The 25,094-nt window shown below is 35.9% G+C and overlaps 1 protein-coding gene and 1 long non-coding RNA gene across 3 annotated transcripts in view; one reads left to right on the top strand and one right to left on the bottom strand.

The window, feature by feature from the left end:
- Positions 1-8,501, top strand: part of LOC140533438 (uncharacterized) — a 37,581-nt gene extending 29,080 nt beyond the window's left edge. The window contains exon 2 of the long non-coding RNA XR_011976921.1: positions 7,739-8,501. This is a non-coding gene — a long non-coding RNA (uncharacterized lncRNA). The remainder of the gene's footprint in view (positions 1-7,738) is intronic.
- Positions 1-25,094, bottom strand: part of RELN (reelin) — a 553,318-nt gene that overhangs the window by 8,988 nt on the left and 519,236 nt on the right. For both annotated transcript variants that reach the window (XM_072653135.1, XM_072653136.1), the window contains 12 exons: positions 23,762-23,976; positions 20,947-21,124; positions 18,175-18,350; positions 17,897-18,003; positions 14,249-14,491; positions 11,884-12,059; positions 9,901-9,974; positions 7,800-7,961; positions 7,029-7,186; positions 4,128-4,347; positions 3,304-3,501; positions 2,549-2,647 (listed from right to left, as the gene is read on the bottom strand). In XM_072653135.1, coding sequence (XP_072509236.1) covers positions 2,549-2,647; positions 3,304-3,501; positions 4,128-4,347; positions 7,029-7,186; positions 7,800-7,961; positions 9,901-9,974; positions 11,884-12,059; positions 14,249-14,491; positions 17,897-18,003; positions 18,175-18,350; positions 20,947-21,124; positions 23,762-23,976 — 2,006 coding nt within the window. The remainder of the gene's footprint in view (positions 1-2,548; positions 2,648-3,303; positions 3,502-4,127; positions 4,348-7,028; positions 7,187-7,799; positions 7,962-9,900; positions 9,975-11,883; positions 12,060-14,248; positions 14,492-17,896; positions 18,004-18,174; positions 18,351-20,946; positions 21,125-23,761; positions 23,977-25,094) is intronic.

Below are 25,094 nucleotides of genomic sequence, written 5' to 3'. Positions count from 1 at the left end.
TAAAAGTTAAATCTTTGAAGGGAAAGGTGTAATCTAAAGTGTATTTTAGAAAGAGAATGATTTACTCTGTAAGTGAAAATAAATACCTCTCTTTGATCATACTGAAACTTTTGCCCTCACAATTAATTTGGAAATCTTCTAGGTAGATGTGTTTATTGGGGAATACTTAAGATGAGTTGTTGTGAATTGCACCTTATATACTAAACTGTCTAGTCTCATAACTTAAATCATACATTCCCAGATATGCTGAATGCATGACTGAACTGAAATGCTTTTGTGATATGAAGGTTTCTTGGCAAAACTAATTTACTGAACTTTGAGGTAAATGAAGGAAAAGCAGAAGATATTCATGTATTGGTAAAAATGTTTGAATGTTATGCTATTAAGCTTCCTTGAAAAAGAATGAACAACAGTACAGACTTTTAGAATTATTTACCCAAGAAAGAAACTGGATGAATCTCTCTCTCTCTTTTTAAGTGTGTAGAGAAAAGAACTGCATTCATGCATTTTGTAGCAATTCTCATTTCTTTTTTTAAGGAGGTAAGGGGAACATTTTAGTGTACCTGACAGCCAGAGGCAGTAATATAGCTTGAGTGTATACAGAACGTATAGAAAATTTCTAGGATTGTCAAATGATTAGTGCTTTGAGTTCTAAGAATTATCTGATCTGGGGGTAAAAATGTAGTTACTTTGAAAGTCTAGATTGCAGCACTACCAGTGAAATAGGTAAACATTATATTATCTGAACTGTTACCCAATATATGTTGATAGTTCCAAAAATGCAACATCAACAACTCTCTACTGGCCATTAATGAATGACTCAGTCCAAAAAGTTAGCTGTCATAATTCCCAAGAGTTGTGATACAAGCACTTGCTGTTCGTGTCCTTTCTGATACCATGGAGCCAATTTAAAGCCCTGGACTGAGAGTGAGGAACGTTAAGTTTTCTTTCCAGCCCTGTTTTATTAGATTACTTTGTATGTTGGGCATGTACATTTCCTTTCCCTCTCTCATTAAGTCCAAGGGGATAGGAATCATAGTGATTTTGGCTTTCTCAATCATATGACAGAAATAAAAAAAGTAACTGCAATTTCTTTGGGTAGCTGAGAACACATCACGCATTTCTATGTTAATGATTTTTGGGGTGCATGAGTGTAATGCCAAAACAGTATGTTCTTTCTGAGACCCAACAACTGATGCTTCCATAGGAGCTGGCTCAGATATTCTAGGAACAAGAAACTGTTGATGCAAATTTTTCTTGGCAAGAGATGCATGACTTGAAAGTGGACTGTTATTTTAGGGAGATGTTTAATCACCCTACAGGGAAAAATAATCATGGGAAAGTTGCTTTAAAACCGTTTATCTTATAAAGATTCCTTTCAGAACCCTTAGTAAAAACCACTGTCTATCTTCGCAATAGTAGGTCAGCCTCTTATTTTATTTCAAGGTGAGTCTGGAAATCATTGACCCTCCCTCCATCTTTTCAACTTCACCTTTATGTTACAGAGGCAGAGCCCAGCAAGTGGTGTAGAAGCAGCAGAGCGCACAGTGGGGACTGGTGTGGAGATTGCTTTGCTCTTTGGTTTGGGGGTTGATATGGATGCCATGCAAGCAGGTGCCTCAGTGAAAAACTAAGTCAAGAGCTAACTCAAGATTAAATAATTTGGTTTATGGCTATGATGGAAAGAAAACAAATCTGGTGGCATTCCTACCAATTGATAATTTAAATTTCATTTCCAAAATGACTGAACTCAGCAAAAAAGACTGATTTCAGTGCTTTTGTTTTTTGGTAAACAGAATGAACATTTGAACCTATCTACCGGGAAGATTCGCCTCTCCTTGTCAACCACGGGGAGCCATCAGTCCGAACCCGTCGAGACATAAGCATTTCAGTTCTACAGGAACTAGATTGTTAGAGAAAAAGCAAGTCATCTCTCTGTGAGGGAACATAGTCAATTGGGCTAAGTGAGAGTGATGAGACACCCCTATTATCATTATATGGGAGAAATGATGAAGTGAAGACACACAATTTGAAAGCTGTGGAAAAGACTTGAGAATGAGAATCTGATAAAGTGAAAGCTTCTCTGTATTATTCCCAGTAAAGGGAAACAATACTTAAGGCATCAGTGGCTAATACATATTTTTGGATATTTCTATCAGTGATAGTCTGCATAGAGAGCTAGACAGTTCACTCTGAAATGAACATAAGTGCAAATCACCTCATCAAGCCAACAGTCATAGTACAATGTTTTCCCTCTTTCTGGAGATTCCTGCCCTAACCAACTTAACAAATATTGTAAAATTTTAATATGAACATATTCCTTATGGAAATTTGTAAGGCACATAGGCTATTGTTCTATTTAGTTGTTTTTCTTCTTCTTCAGTGATTGGCTATAATTCTATAGACTTTTTGAAGGATGTAAGCCAAAGTGATCTGGCAGACAGCATTATTCAGGAACAATTCTAGTTGAGTTAAAGATCATGCCATATTGAAGGAATTTCAAAAGCCCTCTGGAATGGACATGGAGTGACATGATTCAGATACTCACAGAACGACTTCGACATGGTCCAAAGCCCACTGATCATGACCTGTTCCATTGTGGCGTGGCTGCCACCAACGAAGTAAAACTCCTTTCATTCGTGCCTCCCTAGTATCACAAACCAAAGGATAAGGCAAGTTAAATATGAAAAAAACTTTTTGGGGCTTAATTTCTGAAATGGAAACACCATCTCAAAAAAAAATAGGATCTGTATTAGCTGGAATAATGGGTACTTTCAAAGGGTTAGAATCTACATGAGGGACCATGCCAATACAGTATAGTGAAAAGAACACTACTGTGTGTGATATCCAAGGACCTGGTTTCATATCCTGACTCTTCTGTTTGATCTTATCCTTGGCCACATCATTTCATCTTTATGGACCTCAGCTTTTTTTCATCTATAAAATGATATATTTAGGCTACATGACCTTAATGGTTTCTTCCAGCTCAAAGTCTTAAAATCTTTACATTTCCCTCATAGCATCTAGTACAGTGTTGCTCAGTTTATATGAGATGCTTACTAATGTTGACTAAAAGATTAGAAATGACAGATAAAGGTCAATATGCAAATGATAATTATAAACAATCAAACAGCAATGTAATTATTTCCCCTCTCATTATTATTCTTTACTCTTTGTTTACTGGTCAGTGTTAGAAAATAGATGATAACTTTTATTTTTTCATTTATTCATCTCTGCCCCTCCTCCCCAACAGAAGATTACTATAGGTATTTGTGATAATGTCTTTAGAAATCCAGTACTTACAGTGGGACATTATAGGACACTCTTTGGGCTTGTATGAAGTCCTTTGGCTGATGCTGTGCGATGACTTGCCAAGTGATGCCATTATTTACACTATATTGGAGTAAAACTGCCTTGTCCACGGTGTTGGGGTCACTCAGATTGGTATTACAGCTGTCTGTCTGTGAAGTGCTCCCGATTTGTAAAACAAACATTATTTTGCTGTAAAAAGAAAAAACCCCAAAACGAAAGCCAGGGGAAATAATTTTGAAGAAAATGACAGCAAATATTACAGTTGGTTTTATATATGTGGTTTTATGTCTCTTGTTTCAAAATCTGCATAAAAGAGAGTGTCCCATTTTCTGATACACATGCCAATGCGGCAGTTTGTTAAATTTCTATTTAATAATATTTTAAATATCTCGCAAAGGCTAATTTCATATTTTAAGAAAAAATTTTGATGGCTAAATCTGTTTGTTTGTGACATATAATGCTTTAAAACTTCACTAAAATGTTGCAAGCCTCTATGCTTTGTACGCGTTGGAAGACAACATAAGTCAAACAGGTCGCTGAGCATGTTAACAGGACAATGAAATAAAAATATCTTCACTCCTAAATCTCTACCCCTCAGCCAATGTGTGTTGAGAATTGTAAACAGATTCTAATTAAGTAAAGTATAACTGGGAAGCCAGGTAAGCTGAAGATATACTAAAGTCTAGGCATATATAGATTATCTGCCTTTTGAGAATGTGCACTAGGGATCCACCCCATTACTTCCATTAGTGGAAAACTGGTTCTATATACACTCAGCACACACTAACAGAACTGAACTCTGCGTCATTTATTACCTTGCTCGGGTGAGGTCCAGTGGTTTTGTAACAGCTTGCCTTATCTGACATCCATTAAAGTACAGTGAGTCTCCATGGGCATAGGGTGACAGCTGTCCACATCCATTTCCAATGACACCACCTTGTATGGTTTCCCAATTTACTTCAGTGACTCTTTCTGACTCAAAATTGTCCTTAATGTAACTGGGAAGGTCATGACTAAAAACAGAACAGTCATCTCCTAGAGAGGAAAGAAATAATCATTGTAAGAGCAAGCTGGGAGACTCACCAGAGAGCAGGAACATACAAAATCATGATGTAGTTCATGATGATTATGACCAGAATGACAAAATGGGAAGCTTGGGTTTTCCTTCATTCAAGACATTCTCTTAAGGTTGGGACAGTCCTTAATCTCTAAGTCAGTGTTTTCTAAAATATGCAATTGCCAAAACATTTTTTTAAATGCACCTATTGCTCAATCAATGCATTTAAAATATTCTGATATCTTTGGAATTTCTCTCTGTTATGCTTGCTGATGGATGCTGTGGAAAAACTGGGGTATATCTGCTTAAATAATTGTTGCTGCTGCTTGAGAGTTCTACCTTAATTTAAGTGGTAGAAAAATAGAGATGGTTTTAATTCATTTACTTCTCAGTGTCATGGTGAGCTGCAATGAGTCCTAAAGATTTTTAATTTGATTAAGTGCCCAGTAGGTGGCAGACACTGTTAAACTCAGGGGATAAGAAGATGAAAATATGCTCCCTCAAAGAACTTATACTCTAGTGGATGATATAGCATGCAAATAAATAGGGCCACTCAAGATATATACCAAGTAACTTTAGAGTTAATCAGCCCTTCTCACCCACATTTCCTTTTTTAGCTACATATCTACTTGGTACTTGGAGGATTCCTTCCAGTCCAGTTTTTTCTAAAGCAAATTGTCCTTAGCAGCAGGCTATCTTTCCCTATGGTTTCCATCCAGCTCTCACTTTCCTTTTGACCATGGAGGCAAAATAACTGCTATGGCAGTGATGCAGAAGGAACCTTAGAGATAGGAACCTAAACCCCTGCTTTTTCCCCTCCCAATCCATCATTTTGCAAATAAGAAACTGAATTCCAGAGAGTTAAAAGGTTTGCCCAAGCTCTTCTAGCTTATCAGTGTCAGCAATTCCGAGACCCAGATCTCCTAATTCCCAAATCAAGGGTAAGCATACTGTAAGGGCAGCATGGGAACAATCCCATCTTTGCCCTTTATTTTTCTATTTTTTATACAACAGTTGAGTTCCTATTTGGGGTCTGAAAAATTGGGACAAAAAAACATGACTCTTCCAAGAATAAGTGTGGTATTTATGCCTCTAATTAGTCATTATGTAGAATAGACCTGTAGATAGGGCAGACCCAACTACAAATAAAATGAGATAGATATTTTGAAGGTTAAAAAAAGATAGTAGAGTTGTAAGTGAACTCCAGAACTATGCCTCATTTGTTTGAAGTTAAAATTTTGCAAACAGGCATCAGGAAAACCTAAGGTAATCTAATGCAGGGCAGCCAGATGGTAAAGTGGATAAAGGGTTGAGCTTGGAGTCAGGAAGACTCATCTTCCTGAGTTCAGCTCTGGCCTCAGACATTAGCTGTGTGACCCTGGGTAAGTTCTGCATAAATATAAACTATTATGCCCAGAGTAGATGTGTTGAGGGGGTTTAGAACAACTGGTAGTAGGAACTGAGTTATTGTTTCTATGTTCCTTTGATTGAATTCAGATACTTGGTGGGGGTGGGCAGTAGAAGACCTCTGATTTCAGGGAACTGTACGTGTTTGCCCCTCCCAACTTGGAAAGTCCCTGATCTTTCCTCCAGCTAGGAATCAGATTACCTAATTTGTATCCTTGTTAATTGTTTTCTTTTAATTAATTGGTCTTATTTGAGTAATTGTTTTTAATGCACAAAAGTCTATCTTCCCCTGTATTCTGAGGGTCTAGCTCTAAGCTGAAGAGGTCTGGTCCCAATCTGTTAGGCAATTAGCATGCACTGCTTAATAATCAATACCCTCGGATTGGTTTCCTCAGGCATTTCATCTTTCACCTGCCACGGGTGTCAAACATGTGGCCCATAAAACTTCCAAATGTGGCTGAACCAGATTACAATGTAATTGAGAAATATTTAACAAAGTAAATAAAAATACAACAAAATACAGATGATATTGTATTTTAAAACTAAGTCAATATATATCCCTTTTGTACAGGTTATTAGCCTCCATTTCTATGTGAGTTTGATATCACTGCCCTATGGTGGTAGTGTCAAACTCAGATAAAAACAGATCCCTCGCAGCATATTGACTTAGAAATAGACCTTTAACATTATCTAGATTTCTACTGTATTTTTATTTTGTTAAACATTTCCCAATTACATTTTAATCTGGTTCCTAGAGGAGTTTTGCTGGCCTTTGGACAGTTGGCCTTGAATTTGATCCCTCTGCCCTAGAGGATGTAACCCTTTTGCCTCTCCAAAATTCCTTCCCTGAGGTCTTGCTAACCTGGTTGGAAGATGAATCATATCTCCCACTTAGTCTAGGCTTAACTCCAGCCATGCTTCATTTCACTCACTGGCCATTTGCTTGGAGAGCATCCTTTGGCCTTTGCTCCCCAGATACTCACCATACTTGTAACTTTCTAAACTAAAATGCCCCTCCCTGGTGGCTACTTCTTTATACATATTTTCCCTCCATCAGAATGTATGCACCTTGAGGGCATTGACTATCTTTGATTTTGTGTTTGTATTCCCAGCATTAGTAGAATGCCTACCTTATAGTAAGGCTCAATAAATGCTTTTTCAGTTACTCATTCACTTATTCTTGTAATGTTAGGAAGGCATAAATTCAGATAGTACACTGACTATACTGGGAAGGAAATTCAGGAGTTCTAACCTTGGAAACCTTCATCACAGATACACACAGCTCCAGTTGTACAGTATCCATGGCCACTACACAGTTTGGGGCAGGCTTCTCCTATATAGACGTGATCAATTCCCCAACTTTGTTTCTCAGCTTCTTCTCCCTTCTGGATCCAGCGGAACTGTGTTGCACTATAAGGGAAAAAAGGACTGTTATTACTCAGAATTATTATGTAGTAACAAGGTTAGTTTTCCCAGAGGAAACCTCTAGAGTGGCATTGATACGGATTCCAAATTTGTGTTTTGGTATGATAAGTGCTAGATAGCACTGTCTGGTTCCATGTCAGTTATAAAACATAAAATTCAAGGTCTAAGTTTCTGGCACCGTATGCATTTTTGTACATAAGTTTTTACTTCCTCTGTGGCTATTGACTGCTTAAATGAAAGCATTTCTGGAAAATACAATTGCCAGCTTTTTGTCTTGGTGGGATAGGGACTGACTTTTGATTTCATTGGTATAGGAAAGTTTTTGATGAAGAGATTTTCTTTGCCACCGTAGGTTGGCATCTGGGCTATATAAGGAGAATTGTCTTGTTCCCTGAAGGCATAAGTGATATACCCAGGGTTACACAGCCAGTAGATGTCAGAATCAAGACTGGAACCCACATCTTTCTAGCTCCTAGGCTATCTATCAACCACTTCATACTGCTGTGTGAAAATTAAAATTATCTTTTGCTTTTTCAGACTTCCCCAGAGCTTCAGATGAGCTTTTTAGAGATGGTCTGACAGTTCTATAAGAGCCTACCTGGAAGACACATGATCTGGCAACTGGATAGTTATCCTCTTCCAACTGGAACTATTGACAGAATTATAGATAGTGGCTTCATGGAACTGGAAGGGAGAACAGCCAATGCTATTTGAAGAAGAAGGAAGGCATTGTGTCTGGACAAGCTGCCAGGAATCAGATCTACCGAAAAACCCCAAAGAAAATACATTAGAATAATCTTAAAAATCAGAAAGGTGGCAAGTCTGACTAATATAACAGTGGTGAGTTTGGGATTAAAATAAGATGATTTAAAAATTCTGATACATTTCATTACAGATGATGAATAGACAAATAATCATTTTAATGCAAGAGAGTTTTAGAATTTTTACGATATATATAAAGCTATAGAAAAGATTACAACTTATTTTAGTAGATTGTTATGGCATTACTCATGATAGATTTCACCAAACCTTTCTAGTTTAAATATATTTAATCTCATAACCAAAATTCTCCTTCAAAAATGTTTCATACAGCAGAGCTCCCTTCTAAAGCTGGGTTGGGATATGAAACTAACAGCTATGTTGCAGGTAGATTTTTTGCTAGGCATTAATGTAGGTATGGTTTGTGACCTCAGGAATAGTCAGATCTATATAATGAGAAACAATGTAGAAATAGGGCTTTACAGTAATCATAGGAAAAAATTGTCTTATTTTAAAATAAAATTTTATTAACTGCATCTTAGCATCAAATTCCAAATAATTTTATTTCTGGAAGAAAATTATGGGGACTTAAGATACCTGGATAAAAAAATACACAAATTCCTCTACTTTCCACTAACCCTTTGCAATATGACTTCTGACCTCATCACTCAAATGGAAACTCCAGGGTTACCAGTGATCTCTTAGGGGCCAAATTTGTGGCCACCATCCTCATCATTCTAGACCACTATTAAATATATTACACTGTTGATCACACCTCCTCTGTTATACCCTCTTCCTCCATGGGCTTTCTAGACACTGCTCTCTTCTATTTCTTCTACCACGTATCTCTCTATTTCTTCTTACTCTGCTTGGTTATGTTTAAGCCCATACATATGGGAATAGCTTATTGCACTGTCCTTGCCTCTTTTCTGTTTCCTTGGTGTTTTCTTTGGATCTGACCATCTATCTGTGAAAATGACTCCCAAATCTCCATATCTATCCAATATTTTTCTTTTGAGATTTAGTATAAATCACCTGCCTATTAAAGATCTCCAGCTTTATGATCTATGGGCATCATAAACTCAGTATGTCTAAAACAGAACTCATTATTTCCTTGGCCCCAACCCCTACCTTTTCCTAATTCATCTAGAGGGTACCACCACCCTTTCAGTTAACCAGATTATAAACCTGGAATCATTTTCAATTCTTCATTCTTTCCTTAGTCACCATCCTAGTTCAGACCCTTATCACCTTTCTTCTAGACTATTGCAATAACATTGTAGTAGGTATCCCTGTTTCTTTTGTCTCTCCCGTCTAGCCTCTGTATAGCTGCCAAATTCACCATATGATTCCCCAAAACAAGAAGCTACTGGTGGTTCCTAAGTCCCTGTAGGATAAATACAGACTCCTCTTTTTTATTTAAAGACCTTCACAACCTGGCTTCAGCCTCCCTTTCCAGGCTTATTCCATATTACTGTTAGACTAGCTATCGCCCATAAATACTCCATCTCTTAGCTCTGTGCCTTTGTCCGGGCTTTCCCAAATTTAATACCTACAATCTTCTCCTTCCTTACCTTTACCTTACAGAATCTCCAGATTGATTCAAGGCTAACTTCAAGTGCTCTTCTGATTTCTCTACAGTTGCTGGTGGCTCTTCACCCTGGAAATTACTTTGCATTTTCTCTGTTTCTATTTTGTTTTTATATATCCATGTTCAAGTTGTTTCCCTTCAATAGAATGTAAGCTACTTGAGGGTAGGGATTGTTTTGTTTTTGTCTTTGTATTCCCAGTATTTACAACATGCCTGGCACACTGTATACACTCTAAGCATATATCAAGTGAATTAATAAAGAAAGCTTGTAAGAAATTGTAGTGAACTTGGATGAATAATTTTACTCTGTGGGCTCATTTTAAATTAAATAATGAATTATTTCACTAACCTTGTATCCTTAGTATATTCCAACATTACAGAGTGGAGGTCACCACAGGAACTGGCTTCACATCCCACTACAATCTGAAGCATATAAATGGATATTTAATATCATAAATTATATACCACAATATGCCCCAAATATAAATATTTAGAAAATATCAGTAGCCTGCTAAGAAACCAAAAATTCATAATTATCAATCTTATTAAGGAATAGAAACATCAGATTATCACAATTACATCAAATTACCTAGTTAATTAACATAATACTCTTTTTTTTTTTTTAGGAATTTGGGAAAGGGAGGGGGAATGAAGTAGACTAAAAAAAGTAATGCTATTTAAAGAGAAAACATGATAAGTAAGATCAAGGAGAATTATGAAAATACAGTGTCATTGCTGTAAAGGGAGGAGAGGATATTACGTACTGGTGGTCTGTGCCACAGGGAGAATCAGTGAACATGAGGACAATAGAGAAGTCATTGAACTTACTGATGAGGAAAGAGCTGTTTTAGTAGAGTGTGGGGAGGAAGTCACATGTTGAGATGATGAGGACTGAGTGAGCATGGAGAAATGGAGGCAGAGTGTGGACTACTCTTTCTAGAAGTTTGGTAGGAAAGGGGAGGATGGATAAAATGACAGCTTGAAGTAGTAAGGGTTGAAGAAAGGGTTTTATTTCCCCCTTAAGGATGGGGGAAATGGGCATGTTTTATATGTGGGGGGGAGAGGAGGAGCTAGGAGAGGAGAAAAGACTGATGAAACAAAAGGGAAGCAAGGAGGAATAAAATCCAAGAGGCAGGTTGAGGGGTTCAGCTTTGAAGGGAAGAATGTCTCATTTTGATACCAACCCCATGTCCATTTACTCATCTGAATTAAATATGCATGTGCAGACTTACTAGGACTTTGAAAAACATACTTGTGCATTTTATGCCCTTATAGAACTTTTGGACACAAGTATATTTGAAAGCTGGAGATGCAGAAATAATAACAACAGTAATAGTATTTATAAATTGCTTTAGTGTTTGGAAGGCACTTTACTAATATTATGTCATTTGATTCTCATAATAGTCCTGGGACAAAGGTGCTATTTTTATGCTGTTATAGATGAGGAAACTGAGGCAGTCAGGTTAAGTGACCTGCCCAAGGTCCTGTAGCTAATAAGTGTCTACTAAGGACATATTTGAACTCAGATGTTCCTGACAGCTAGGGGAAAAAAAGATGAGCTTATGAGACACTGAGGCACAAGGGATGACATAAAGAGAAAGAAAAGGAGAGAGATTAAAATGGAGAAAAAAAGTAGAGGCCAAGAAGAGCAGAAAGATGAAAAAAGTCCAATAAAAAAAGGAAAGAAAAAATGTATAGAGGAAAACAAAAGTTCCTACTGAATTTTACATATGCAAGTACAGAAAACATTGTTGCAGTTTACAAATGTGAAATTTACTAAGTAAGCACAGCATACATTTCTTAATAGTGAAACAGTATTTCTTGACACATCCTGGAGATAGTATCTCACTAAAGTATTTTTGGGGAAGGGACTGGATCTGTGATTTCCCATAAATAAGCAACACCTGAACAGGAAATTTCCTTCTATCAATACAGACCCTTAAAGTGCTCTGCATTTATTGTCTTAATGAGCTGTCGGGGGTGGGTGGGATGGGGGGCAGGGATGGAGGTGGAAGTGCACTTGAAACATTAAGAGACTGGACTACAATCCTACAGCTAGTATTGGTGTCAGTGGCAGCACTCGAACCCAAGGTCTTCCTTGACTCCAAGGCCTGCTGTCTCTGTTCACTATTCTATGCTGCTTCTTTGTAGAAATAATTGTGCTTATTCAATAAGTGTTCTGAAATATAGTATTTATGTCCATGGGAATACATCCCTTTGAATAAATAATCCATGAATGAGTGGATAAATTTACTCCTCTATTTTGAACAGCATATGGACCTTATAAGTGATATAATGACATAATCCATTTTGAAGAGCAACGTTCTCTTACCTTAAACTGTATCATGTAGCCTGGCTGTATAATGAGCTCTCGGGAGGACAGGATGTTGTGAGTCTTGTCCTTTTTCTTATTTGGCCAGTAGAGGTGGAATGATGGATTTCCACAGAATCCTGCAGTCCTAACTGCATTAGGGTAAAAACTCCAGTTTTCTTCATGGGAAATGCCTTCTGTTATGGAAAATTGGAAATAAATTACCTCAAAGTTGAAAAGAGAATTGATAATCTATCCCTCTCTCCCATACATCCCTCCTCCAAGTTCCCCAGATACTGAGATTAGTAACTGAAGTTATCCTTGATTCCTTCTGCTTCACCTTCAATATATAGAGTCAGTTGCCATGTTTAATTGATTTTCTCTCCAGAGCACTGGCATCTATTCCCTTCTCTCCACTTATATGATCAGCAGCCAACTTCAGAACCTCATTACTTCTATCCTAAACTATTGTAATAGCTGTCTAATTGTTTTTTTCCTGATTCCAGTCCATTCTCCACACAGTTGCCAAAATAATCCTTTTCTGCCACACCTTTAGGAGATAAAATGCAAGCTTCTCAGCCTGGCATGCCTTTCTAGATTAATTTCGTATTTCTCTCCTTCATGAATTCTACATTCTATTCCTCAGCTTATACATTTCATTTCTATCTCTGTACATTGAAGCAGGCCAAATCTGATGTATGGAGTGAACTCTCTTATCTCCTTCTTTTCCTTAAAAGACTAGCAAAACTGCCATTTCTTCCATGAAGTCTTCTCTGATCCCCTAATTCTGAGTGCTTTCTCTTTTCTTAAAATTCATTGTATTCTATCTTTTTATGTATAAGGTGTATCCTTATTAGTGTAATGTAAGCTCTTAAAGGATATCGTTTGACATGTTTTTGTCTTGGTATCCCTAGCACTTAGTTTAAGAAACATTTATTGAATTGATGAGTAGTTTTTTCATACTCTAGCAAATTTATCTATATTTAGTTTAGTTCATACAGTGCATAGTGCCATGGCAAAGAGTCATGTCAAAGAAAATAATTTAAGTTCTAGTGTAATGATTATATAACCCTTAAGTGGCAACATTTCCCCACTATTAGAGAATTTGCTTGATACTCTTTTGTAAAGTAACAGAACTGAAATTACATTATAGTGAGGTAAATATGTTATGGCAGTGCAAAAATCAGTAAACTAAAATGATTTCAGTGTATTTGTTACAGTTAGCCTTTTTTAGTTAATGCCTTTCATGACTGTTATAGCACACTTCACTGTTCCAGGTGCCATCAATTTGTGAATTTTTGCCTGTAGAAATAAGATTAAAAAGAAGTAATTTAGAGCCCTGTGTGGGGTGAGATCCATTTATCTCCTACTATATGCTGAAATTGCCAGGGCAATCCCCATTTTGTTCAATTATTTTCCTCAGTCCATGAAACACTTATTAAATAGAATGCATTGTAATCCTTTTTGCTTGATTGTCAAGATAATAACTTTCTTCGGAGTGTATTGTAACCTACTTATACTTCTCTTACCTTGCCTGCTAGAAGTTCAATATGGTTTTTTTCCTTTGTAACTTTTATTAAAAGCTTCAAGAGAATTCTCAGGATAATTATTTGAATTTGCAATGTGCAGGCTGTCTATCTTTAGATAACAGTTGCTTCCCAAGTTTACTGAATGTCATCTTAGATAATTAGGAGAAACTGCATAGGATAGGAGCCTATCATCCAGACAACAGGCTGCTGAAGGCATTAAATATGTGTTATGGCTAAGATGCCCAAAAGTCCAAGTCTGAAAGACTGTGCACAAGTTCATTCACCTATACTGTGGCCAATCAGTGCTTCCCAAATCTGCTTCAAGGACACAACAAAAACAAACATTTTACTGATAAGTGTAGGAAGCAAAGGCTTTTTTTTCTTGAATTTCAATGATACAATTTTTCCAAATTTTAATTATTTCTAACTTTTCCACAGATTTAAGTATGGGGACATGAAGACTCAGCACAGGCTTGATAGGACTTTGGAGATAGTCAATCATGCTACAACAACCTTCATCATCCTCATACTTAGCTGGTAGGTTTATATTATTCAGTAAACCCCACTTAGATATAGAAGTTATATCTTGGGCTCTGCTTTTACTTCTAAGTGGCATAGTGGTAACACTAGGGAAGTGCCATCGACTTAGCTTTTGTTGCTTAATATTGGGGAACAATAAAGAGAAAATGATTACTGAAATTGGTTTTTAGAACCTAGGAACAGTATTACAATATTAAAGTAATTTTAAAGTTAGAAGATATGTGGAGAAGGATATCATCAATTCAACAATTAAAGTTGGATAAACCACAGGACAAAAGGATGATAGTGCAGAAAACACTTGGTGTTTTCTTTCTTACCATCATCAAAAGTATCCACCAATTGACTGGGATTGATTTCTGCTCCTCCGATCAATATATTGTCTAATGCCCACTGAGCACGCTCAACACCTGAAACCACTATCCCACTGCTGATTACAAAAGGCTGCCACCATCGAAGACGTGTTGTATTGGTTAGGGCATGTTCTGGAAGAAGGATGTAGTCATGTCTAACAGAAATGTACTTCTGGTAATCCATCTCATGAAGCAAGGTCCAGGTAATTCCTGCAATAAAACAAGCAAATAAATAAAGTACTTGTTTTCACATCTGAAAAAATAAGCATATTTCTTATAGTATAAATAGTCTAAGCTTCTGATAGGTTCTCAGACAGAATTAAAAAAAAATAGTGCCTTCTACCTTGGTTTAGAGGGGTACTTAATAAAAAAAACTCCAGTTGTTTATTTGTACTATTTTGAAACACTAAGGCATGGAACTGTAAGAGCAATTAAAAGAAAAATTGTTCTATTTCAATCAAATGTAATCAAAGAGAAAGAAAATATTCCAAAGGCTACTACTGTATTATTTCTTTTTATATATTAGCTTAGAGTTCTATATATTTCAATCAGAAATAAGACTGTATTAGTAATTTATGAGATTTTAGATAAATGTTACTTCTAGATTTTAAAAGAATAAAATTTCATTAACATGCATACCCTTACTAGGACTTGTGATTATTCAGCTAGAGACCATTCTTAAGTTTATCTCTGAATCATCAATTAAGTTATCATTCACTGAAGAGATACAATGATACAATAACTGGAGAAAGAATTTTTAACTCATTGAAGTGTTAACCAAAAACAGCATCTATGATACGTTGTGTTGCAACTAGATTTATTACAAGACAAATGAACATGCATATGGAACCCTATGTCCGGGCTTATAATTCACAATCTAAACAGAAGCTTGCATATTTATGAAATTGTACCAAGCAGGGGTCATGAGTGATGAAGATGGCAAAAGCAACATTCTTTTTCCTTGGGAACTGTTGGACTAGGAAGATATGATGATCTGCTTGTCTACAAGGGATCCAGCCACACAAGCAGCTTCCCAGTCTGGTGCAGACTGACCGGAGCCTGTCTTGATTCCTGAGGACACATAGCGGTGTTTGTACCCCAGCTTGGGGTGCCAACAATAAATTATGTCAGCTCTGGGGTGAGAGGGGTGGGCCTTTTCCAGGGCCTCCTGCATACTCTGGGTCCAATGTTTTTTGGAAAATGTGGCAACTCAAAAAGTTCAGGGGACCCCTTAACAAAAGACCTTTTCAAGTGTCCTCAAATATTTGATAAGCACTTAAATAATAAATCATTAAACATACTTTTTTTGTTTTTATTTATGTGCAAAGCACTTTGCTATTGGTGGTATAAAAATGAAGAAAGAAATTATACTTTTAATTAGGAAGACTAAAAAAAGGAAGAATGTGAAAGAGGTGAAAGAGAGATCCTAATAAGGTCTGATATTCAAATCAGATATATGCTATTTATACCTGTGGTAAATCAGGGAATCCTTCATAGTAGAGTTGGCATACAAGGTTTGGATTTGAAGAACGTGTAGGTATTAGGAATAGGACTTTCAGGTAAATGGAACCACATGAACCAAAGCACAGAGTTGAGAAAGCAAATAGCACAAAGTAAAGCAGTGGGAGATAAAGATAAAAAGAGACACTGGGCCCAGACTATGAATAGAACTGAATTCCAGGAGATTGGACTTTGTTAGGGAATAAGGAGTCACTGGAAGTTTTTGAAGTGTTGGGGATGACATGACATGAGCTATGTAGTGAAATCGATCTGGCAGTCATTTATAAAATAAGAGGTATACATTTGGAGTCAGGAGATTTTTGCCATAGTCTATGGAAAAGGCAATGGGGGTTTGTACTTGAGTTTATTGGTAGAAATTTGGCAATGGCTATGGAAGGAAGGCAATGGATGTTAGGGAAGAATCAATAAAACTTACTAACTTGTTGAATGCATGGAGAGAGGAGTCTCTTGTTAAAGGTAATGGGAAGTTTCTTGAGCCTGAATGACAAACAATATGATGACGAGTTAACAGATTGAGAGCAGGAGAAAGTTTGAAGGGCAAGGGAAGGTTCTGTACATGTTGAACTTAAAGTACAAAAAGGAGAGCCATGCAGATTTGAAGTTTGGGAGAGAAGTCAGGGACCTAGATAAAGTTTAGAAATCATTAATTAACACAGACTTGATAATTGAAACAGTGGGAGAATGGCAGATGAGGTCACCAAGGAAGAAAGTGTAGAGAGCTAGGAGAAGGGCAAGATCAGAACCCTGGTAGATGTAGACATTTATAAATGAGAGGAAAAAGTGAATCTAAAGAAAGATGGACCAGAAAGATAAGATGAGGATGAGAGTAATTCATTGTTAAATAAGCCAAGGAAGAGAGTGTTTTAATCCAAAGCTTCAAATGTCAAAGGCCAAGGACTAGAAGACTGAAAAAAAAACAAACTGGATCTGGTGGCCAGAAGGTTACCATTTGGAGACAGTTTCAATATAGAGACTGAAGGAGAAGCCAAATTTCAAGAAGCTAAAGGAATGGATGGCATCAGTGAGAGCAGTCTACACTTCTAATAAATTTGGTCATGAAAGGGAAGCGATCACTAGAGGGGGTAGATTTAAGGGAAAATGTTTTGCACATGTACAGGGAAGGCTTGGGCATGTTGGCAGGTTGAAATGAATGGGCCTTTGGGAAAAGTGGGGTGTCTTGAAAAGAGCGATGGATTTGAAGTTAGAAGCCTGAGGTCTAAATCTGAGATTTGATATCTGCTACCTTTGCGACCTTGAATGAATTACTTAATTTCTCTCAGCTTTGTTTTCTGTAGCTATACAATGAGAGGATTAGACTGGATGATCTCAAAGGTCCCTTTCAACTCTCAATCCCATAATTATTATTATGAAATTAAAGATTCAAGAGAGAGGGAAAGAGAGATTGAATGAAGTTCTCAAGAAGAAATCAAGGGTCTAATGGTGGTATTAGTCCTTCGAAGGAAGAATATCATAGTTCCCCAAGGAAGAATGAAGTAAGAGAGGGATGGTGATCAATTAATTTCCTAAAGAGTCATTCTTATCTGTTCATTCACATGTAGACTTCTATTAGGCAATATTGCATTGAGTTATTTTAGATACTTGAAGGTAACAATGCTATATTTCAATAAAAATATTCAAGAAGTCAGGCCTTTAATCAACTCGTTTCCCTTCCTCTGAGTAGCCTGAGTTAGTGTGATTTTCTTATGCACCTTTATGTCTTTGATTATATGTGTCTATTACACTGAACAATGGTTAAGCTTTTTCATGATTTAAAAATCCTTACTAAGATGATCATATTAGAGATTGCTGTTTTCTCTGTTCATAGACTATATAATTAAAAAATGTTTTCTTTCAAGCTGTATATTTTTTGCAACATATTTACTCATGGCTTGTGACCTAGCAGGGCACTGATCTAATATTCAATTGAGACCTGTAGGTATAGATAGATTTGTGCTTATATGACCTGGTACCACTTTCCTACATACTCTGAAGAGCTCCCCACATGTACATCTATCTTTGCGGCAGATGGGACTATAAAGATTTGCGGTGCATTGTTTTCAGTAAAAGAACTGTTCGGAGAATATTGAAACTTGCCTCCATCAATAGAATAATCCAGTAGCACTCCTTCCTTCCTGCAGGTTGGCCGGTGACAAGATGTCATGTTATTTTCACTACCAATTCTTCCCCAGTATTGCAGAAATCTAAATGAATAAATAGCAATTGTTTATTAGAATGGTTATACGATAGGCCTTTATTACTTTCCCCAGCATTAATGTTTTGATCATGTATTAAAAAACATTGTCACCCTTCCTCATCCATGCTTTGGTTCCCATTCCCAATGTAAAATTGCAAAATCCAGTAGGATGACATACTTTGCACCCCTTAAATCCAAATCTTGAGTGATAGCTTGTCTTACAGTGGATCCTCCAAAATATAGTGCAGTATCTTCTGCAAGAATCCCACACTCTGTACAAGTACTTCCACCTTCCAGGGACATCCATAAATCGGGTTTGATTTCTTCACTGTCAAAACGTTCCTTCAGGAAAGTCTAGAAAAATGAGCAGGACAAAATCATTTTAGGGGCTACTAATCAACAAGTCCTAAGGAGTAATTATGAAAACAGAGGTCAAAGTCAATACCAAATTTAGAGTAAGTTATAAAAAATAGATTAAAAAAATGGATAACAGTATTATTAGCAAGAAAGGTAGCAGAGTCTGTTTACTTACTTTCTCACTGGTATAACATCATTTTGAGAATGATTCATTTGTGGAATTAAGAGAGAGTCCTCAATGAAAATATAAGAAGGGAACAAGCAATCTTTCCTGGGTAATTTTCTATATTACAGCATATTTTCTCAACTACATAATTAGTTGAAAGCCATAAAAAATACAGGATCCCACTCTGTTTTCTGTTTGTTGATTAAAAAAAAACCATTTGCTCAATAGAATAAAATGAAGTCTGAAAGATCATCTTTCAATAAATGTCTCTTCTACATAGGTTAAAATCATACACGATTCTACCAAAGAGATAACTTTGCTCAACAATCATCTATCAATATAAAATGAGGTAATGTATGCTGATCAAAGGTGACATGGAGGATCTCCTATGTAAAGTCTAAATGTAATAAGGATTCCCTGTGTGAGGTTTCCTAAATGATTTTGTTTATAGATGACATTTTACAAAAGCCTTTGAATATTATAATTCTCCTTGATGATATCCACAACTATTCAAAAATATTTGCCCTATCAGTCATATAAGAAAAACAAAATGGATGAAAAATTCCCACTATTAAGATTATGAAAGATAGTTAAACAGACAATCCATTGACTTAATCTATTAGTACATATATTTTGGATAGGCTCTAAAGATGTACAAGAAAATAACTGCGTTTAGAATTGTGTAGGATAAAGAGAATGGATGGGACTGAATTTGGCAGTTTATAGCACTATAATCTACTTGAACTGGTAGTTGCCATAAAAAGTCATCTTTTTAATATCAATATCTCCCTATTGATGTTTTGTGGTTATGAATCATGGAGTACTGCAGACTCCAAAGAATTAAAATTGTTGATCACCTAAAAAGCAATGGGTGCAGGAAGGCTACAGCATCTTGTCAACAATGGTTTACACACAAGAAGTGGTTACAAAAAAGAAAAAGGAAAGACAACTCCCACCACATTTTAGGAAATCAGAAGAGGAGGTGAGTGAGAGTGAAAGATTACATACGGACACCCCAAATATTCACAAAATGTTAAAATATGTAGAGCAAGTGTTTTTAACCTTTCTTTTGTGTTGCATGTCCCTTTGGGGATAGTCTGGTGAAGATTATGGAATTCTGCTCAGAATAATAATTTTAAACGCACAAAATAAAATACATAGGGTCACAAAGGATCCCAATTATGTTGAAATATGGTTATCAAAATAATTAAAATAAATTAGTGGACCCCAGGTTAAAAATTCCTGACCTAGAGGAATCTCTAGCCTATGGGCTAGTTCTTCTGTGGAGGATGTACTAGAGAACGTTGACAAGAATTCAATAGGATGAGACCTGGATGAACTATACTCAATACCAATGGAGAATGCTAAACCAATGAGATGACAGAATTACGAAGGTTTTGAGTGTATGTTAGTAGACAAGCATATAAAAGTCAGAAAAGATGCACAGATTCTTATTAGGAAGGTTATAATAAAACTCATTTTAACATCCACTCATAAAATTCTTTAAACTCACTGGGGAATGCTAAATAGCTTTTGACAATCAAAGAAGACATCCAGTGATTTAAAAATGTGTCATATACATACATACATACATACACACATACATACATGTAGGTTGTTTTTTCTCTTTATGGAAAATGGACAAAATTCTTAGATCAAAATTTTCCAGACAAAATGAATCTTGTCTTAGTTTTTTATTAATGTAATCTATCAATTTTAGGATTGATCATAGAAAATTGTAGAAAACAAGAATGAGGAAACGTTTTTCTTTTGCTAGTTCCCTTTCACGTTCATGGTTTTAATCGTCTGTCTTGATCATTTTAGTAATTTTCTGTCATCACAAAGATAAGTGTCATATATTTTGTGTCATAGAAAAAATGGTATGTGTTAACTGTTTTTGGTTTGCATATTTATCAGTGATATTAACGCTAAAAATGGTGCTGTGTCTTCCATATAAAACTACATTCACTTTAACTGAGATGTTGAAAATATAACCCTTCATGATAACATATCTAACAGTCTCTTAATCCATTAAGAGCACCAATAGTACCACACACTTCACATGATGTATCTACTAAGAGAATGTGGAAAAGAAAAGCTTAATGCAGCTTTTAAATTGGGAGAGGGAAAAGCATAAAAAGACAATGAAAGGCAGAGGTACCCAATTCATGCACTAACATTTTTTAAGTTTATAACTTCAGTGAAATTCACATTGGAACATCACAATACACTGAAGATTGTAATTAATTATAAGTAAGATACATCTCTATTCTTACTGAATTTAAGTACTCAAAGAGAAGAATGGTTGTTGAATGAATAAATGAAGTAGCTAAAGAATAACCTTTTCTATAAGATGATTTTCACATTAATAGAATAGTTCCTTCATAACCAATTTCTAAGTAGAATTCCACCAACATAAAGATTTACCTTCAAAGTGTGAGTCAAGTAGCAATTTGAGCCAGAGTATCCTGGGTCACAGATGCACTGCTCTTTCAGGCAATCACCATGGCCCCTGCAGTTATCCAGGCATCCAGGTCCCAGGTAGAAATTGTCGATGGCCCACTGCATATCTGAGTACATCTGATAGAACCTAAACCTCACTGGACTATTACCAACACACACACACACACACACACACACACACACACACAGAGGACAAAAGTTAGCTATGTATTCAGGTTCATTTTCCATCATACTCACTCATTTCTGAAAAGCAATATTCATGAAATTCTTTGTAGGAAGAACTGTGTTAATAAAAAATCTTTCCTTACAGCTTGGCTCATCTCTCAGTTCCTAGTTGTGAAATGTTAGTCTTAGATAAGGAACTAAAAGAATCCTTCAAGATCATCTAGTCTTTTAAACAGGAGTCTTTGAACTCAGATATAAATAAATATTAACAAAATTTTTTATAATTATATTTCAATATGCTTGGTTTTATTTGCAATAAATTTTATTTTTAATAACTATTTTGAACATTGCATTTAATTTAATATAATTGGCTTCCTTTGTAATTTTTTGTGTTTTAATTTTTGCATTTAAAATATTGTTTTGAGAAGGGATCTATAAAATAGGCTTCAACACACTGCCAGAAAAGTACATGAAACAAAAGAGGTTTAAGAACCCCCAAGCTAGTGCAATGCTCCCTTTCATTTTCTAGCTGAGGAGACTAAGGCCCAGAGAAATGAATTGGCAGAACTGGGAACTGAACCGAGTTATCTAACTCCATATCTTAGTGCTTCCTGTTAATGCTTGAGACATTTAAATTTTATAAAGAACAAATTTGCTGAACAAAGGGTTCATATTCAACATATTACATTTAAAATAACTGGAGCCTTCTTCAACATATCATAAATTAGATTTTTTATGAACTAGTTGTTGGCCATCGTTATACTCACTTACACAAATATGACTCATCTAATACTATTATTTTTGAAAATGTACAAAATACAATAAAATCCCTTGAAAAGAAGCTCATTAAGACTCTTGCTGTTCTCACTCAACTGGAAAGCAACAGCTCATGATTTCCTAGGAGAATGTCAATATCTTCAAAGTGACTATGAGAGTTAGCAAATTTAATAGGAAGTTTTTAGAAAGGTTAAGTGAAAGCCCTTTACCTTTTTCTGGCACAAATACTATAATAAAATCTTTTTAAAATAACTTCACAGTCAAAAATAGCAAATGAATATTCACTTTAATCTAAAAGTAGTTAATAGAGTTATTGAGTCAAATAGTTTGGCAATCAATCCTCCTTAGATTATTCTTTCATTAATATTTTTTGGCTTGTGTAAAAAAAACCTTTCATACTTTATCTATCATTGAAACAGTTATGCTATCTTAGATTATGGTGTTCACAAATGTTAAATGAATGAACTCTTTAAAAACATTCCAAGAAACTTGGGGAAATTTTTGAAAGATATAATTTACTAGGTGTTGGCTGCATTTCTTTGAAAAGATCATTTGTCATATAGAAGTGAGAATCTTATTCAAATATTTATCTATTCTAACGAAATATCTAACTCAATTTTGTAAAATGGTTAATTAATTAACTTGAATATTTAATTACACCAGAGGCAGCTTGGCCTGGTGAATAGTGCTGTGTTTCAAGTGAGGAAGAACTGGGTTTAAGTTCTGCTTCCTACATGATCTTAGGCAAATTGCTCAACTCCCTGGTACTTTAGGCTACTCTAGATGATTGCAGGTCATAATTTGTGTTGGAGTAAGGTTCTTGCACTAAATGTTTATATGTTTATTTATTTAATTAGTGACCTTTATCAAAATCCACCTTGATGGTTCATCATGGCACAGAGATGGTTCTAGGTTTTTTCAAGGCTATCCCTTCAGAAGGCAGGCTTTGGTAGGTCCTATAAAGCTTCAGTGGGTCTGGTAACAGACTGTTCTGATCATCTGAGGACCAGCCTACTTGGATTCAGAGGCTCACCACCAGAAGATTGAGCACCAGGTGGTTGTTTGTTTCTGCCACAGAAACTCATTAAAAATGGACTGCTAAGATGTGGAGGAAGTGTGATCTGCATCATTGGAGAAAGTAAACATAACAAATTCACAAATCTTTGGGAACTTTAAAATAATTACCTAACAAAATGATAGATTTTTTTTGTAGTGGCTATTTTAATCAACACAGCAGTTTGCCAAGTTAAAAAGATGAAATGAAAGCCCTAAGCTCTTGAAATTGGCTGAAGTTAACATAGCCATGGGCTTACTAAAAAGCAGTTTAATCACTTTGGCTCACCATTACATCAGGCTAATTGTTTTTCTTTGCAGGTGCAGAACATCATGCTCCAGTTAAAATAAAAATTAAATCTAGATAAAACTAACATGTATAGGTAGCAAATTCTCTACGAGTTTGGCATGTGCCATTGACTCACTAAAGTAAGTCATGTGGAAGGAGCATTCTCTTTAAGGGTCCATGCTCAAGAAGGGTGATGAGATAGTAACTATCTGTTATGATGGCTTCCCCAGTCAGTTTTATCCCCATTTGGTGAATAATAACATTGAGACTTTGAAAATACAAGTAGCTTGCCAAAGCCATCTGGCCTAGTCTGGGGGGATTACAAACTCAGATATTTTGAAGAGAAATCTTTTCTCATGGAGGACAACAATTGCAGCTCCCTCAGCATTAAGATGGGAAGGACAGCATACTGCTTTTTATAAACCATTTGATAATAGAACTTTCAATGAATTACAGACTACATTGAACCAAACTTTATCTTCATTTCTTACTTACTTGCCAACTAAGCTGTCAGGAAGTGGGTAGGTGATTCGTTTCCATCCTTTTGTTGGAAAGAATACAGATGGCTGCGAGACGCTTCCAGAGCATTTTGGGTCAGCAGGTAAACACTGGGGTACCAGATAGCTCCAGGTCACTCCAAAATCAGTAGAATACTGCACATGGACTTGATTCTGAGCAATTCTGTCAGATACCTTGCATCCAACAGAAATCTAATACATATATAGAATGGCAAAACATAAAAGTTTAAAAAATAACCTGCAAGTATTTCTATTCGAAACAGTCTTCTATAAGAAAATAGAATAGAAGCTATGAATAGAATAGAAGCTATGGTACATTCACCATATTACATTACATACAGTTTCATTTTATTCATGGGGAGGGTTGGGGAATGGCAGTAGAGATGCTGCCAAAGATGACAGTTTGTGAACCATGCCAAAGGTGTTGTGCAGGTGGTAGGCTCAGGGAGTGAGGCTGTAGTGGTAATTTCTTGCTGGCTCCCTGATCTGGAAAGCCTCTGCCCAATCTTCCAGATCAGCGATTGTTGTATTAATGGTCTGGCATTTATATTTGGCATAATTTTTCACCAAGGACAATTATTAGTTTTACAAATGTTACTATTTAGTAGTACAATTTTTGACATCACCTTACCTACCATTAACATGCAATGAAGTGTGAAGCTTGTTTTAAAAGGGCATAGAATCTTTTATTTGATCATGGAAAAAGCTATAATGACAAATATTTCTATTGGCAGAGGGAATCTAGGTGAAATATTAAATTACTTGAATTGGAATCGACCAACTAATAGCAATGGCTTTTGGGGTTACCACTAATAAAGATTTACTCTTGCACAATTTTTCTCTTCTAGTAACACTAAAACATGATAGGAAAAAAATAATTCTTCCCATTGCCAAAAGATTCCTTTTTCAAAGAAGAGGGTCTGCCTAGTTGAGTTAGTAAATTAGAGCAAACAGCCAGAATCAGTATCCATGGCTCCTACAAGTACTTGATTTTAATCACTAAGAAGGAATCTTCATTCTTTTACACTTTTTTAAGAAGAAATATTAGAGAAAGAAAATGCCTTTGAAGATTATGCCATGGGTTTAACAAAATGGTGCTCTTAATTTATTACTAAAGCATCATCTTATTTATTGATTTCAAATCATACATTGAAAAAAAAACTTGAGTACGAAAAAATGAAGATGAAACGTCGCTCCATTCTTGCCAGAAAAGTGATGAACTTAGAAGTGTTGAAAGAGATATATATTTTTATTGCCATAGTTGTATGGCAAATGTGGGAATTTGTTCTGCTATGCATACATGTATTGAA

The sequence above is a fragment of the Notamacropus eugenii genome, chromosome 3 (genome assembly GCF_028372415.1).
Source record: "Notamacropus eugenii isolate mMacEug1 chromosome 3, mMacEug1.pri_v2, whole genome shotgun sequence".
NCBI lineage: Eukaryota > Metazoa > Chordata > Mammalia > Diprotodontia > Macropodidae > Notamacropus > Notamacropus eugenii.
The sequence above is the reverse complement of the archived record's forward strand: the minus strand, read 5'-3'. Positions and strand labels throughout refer to the sequence as shown.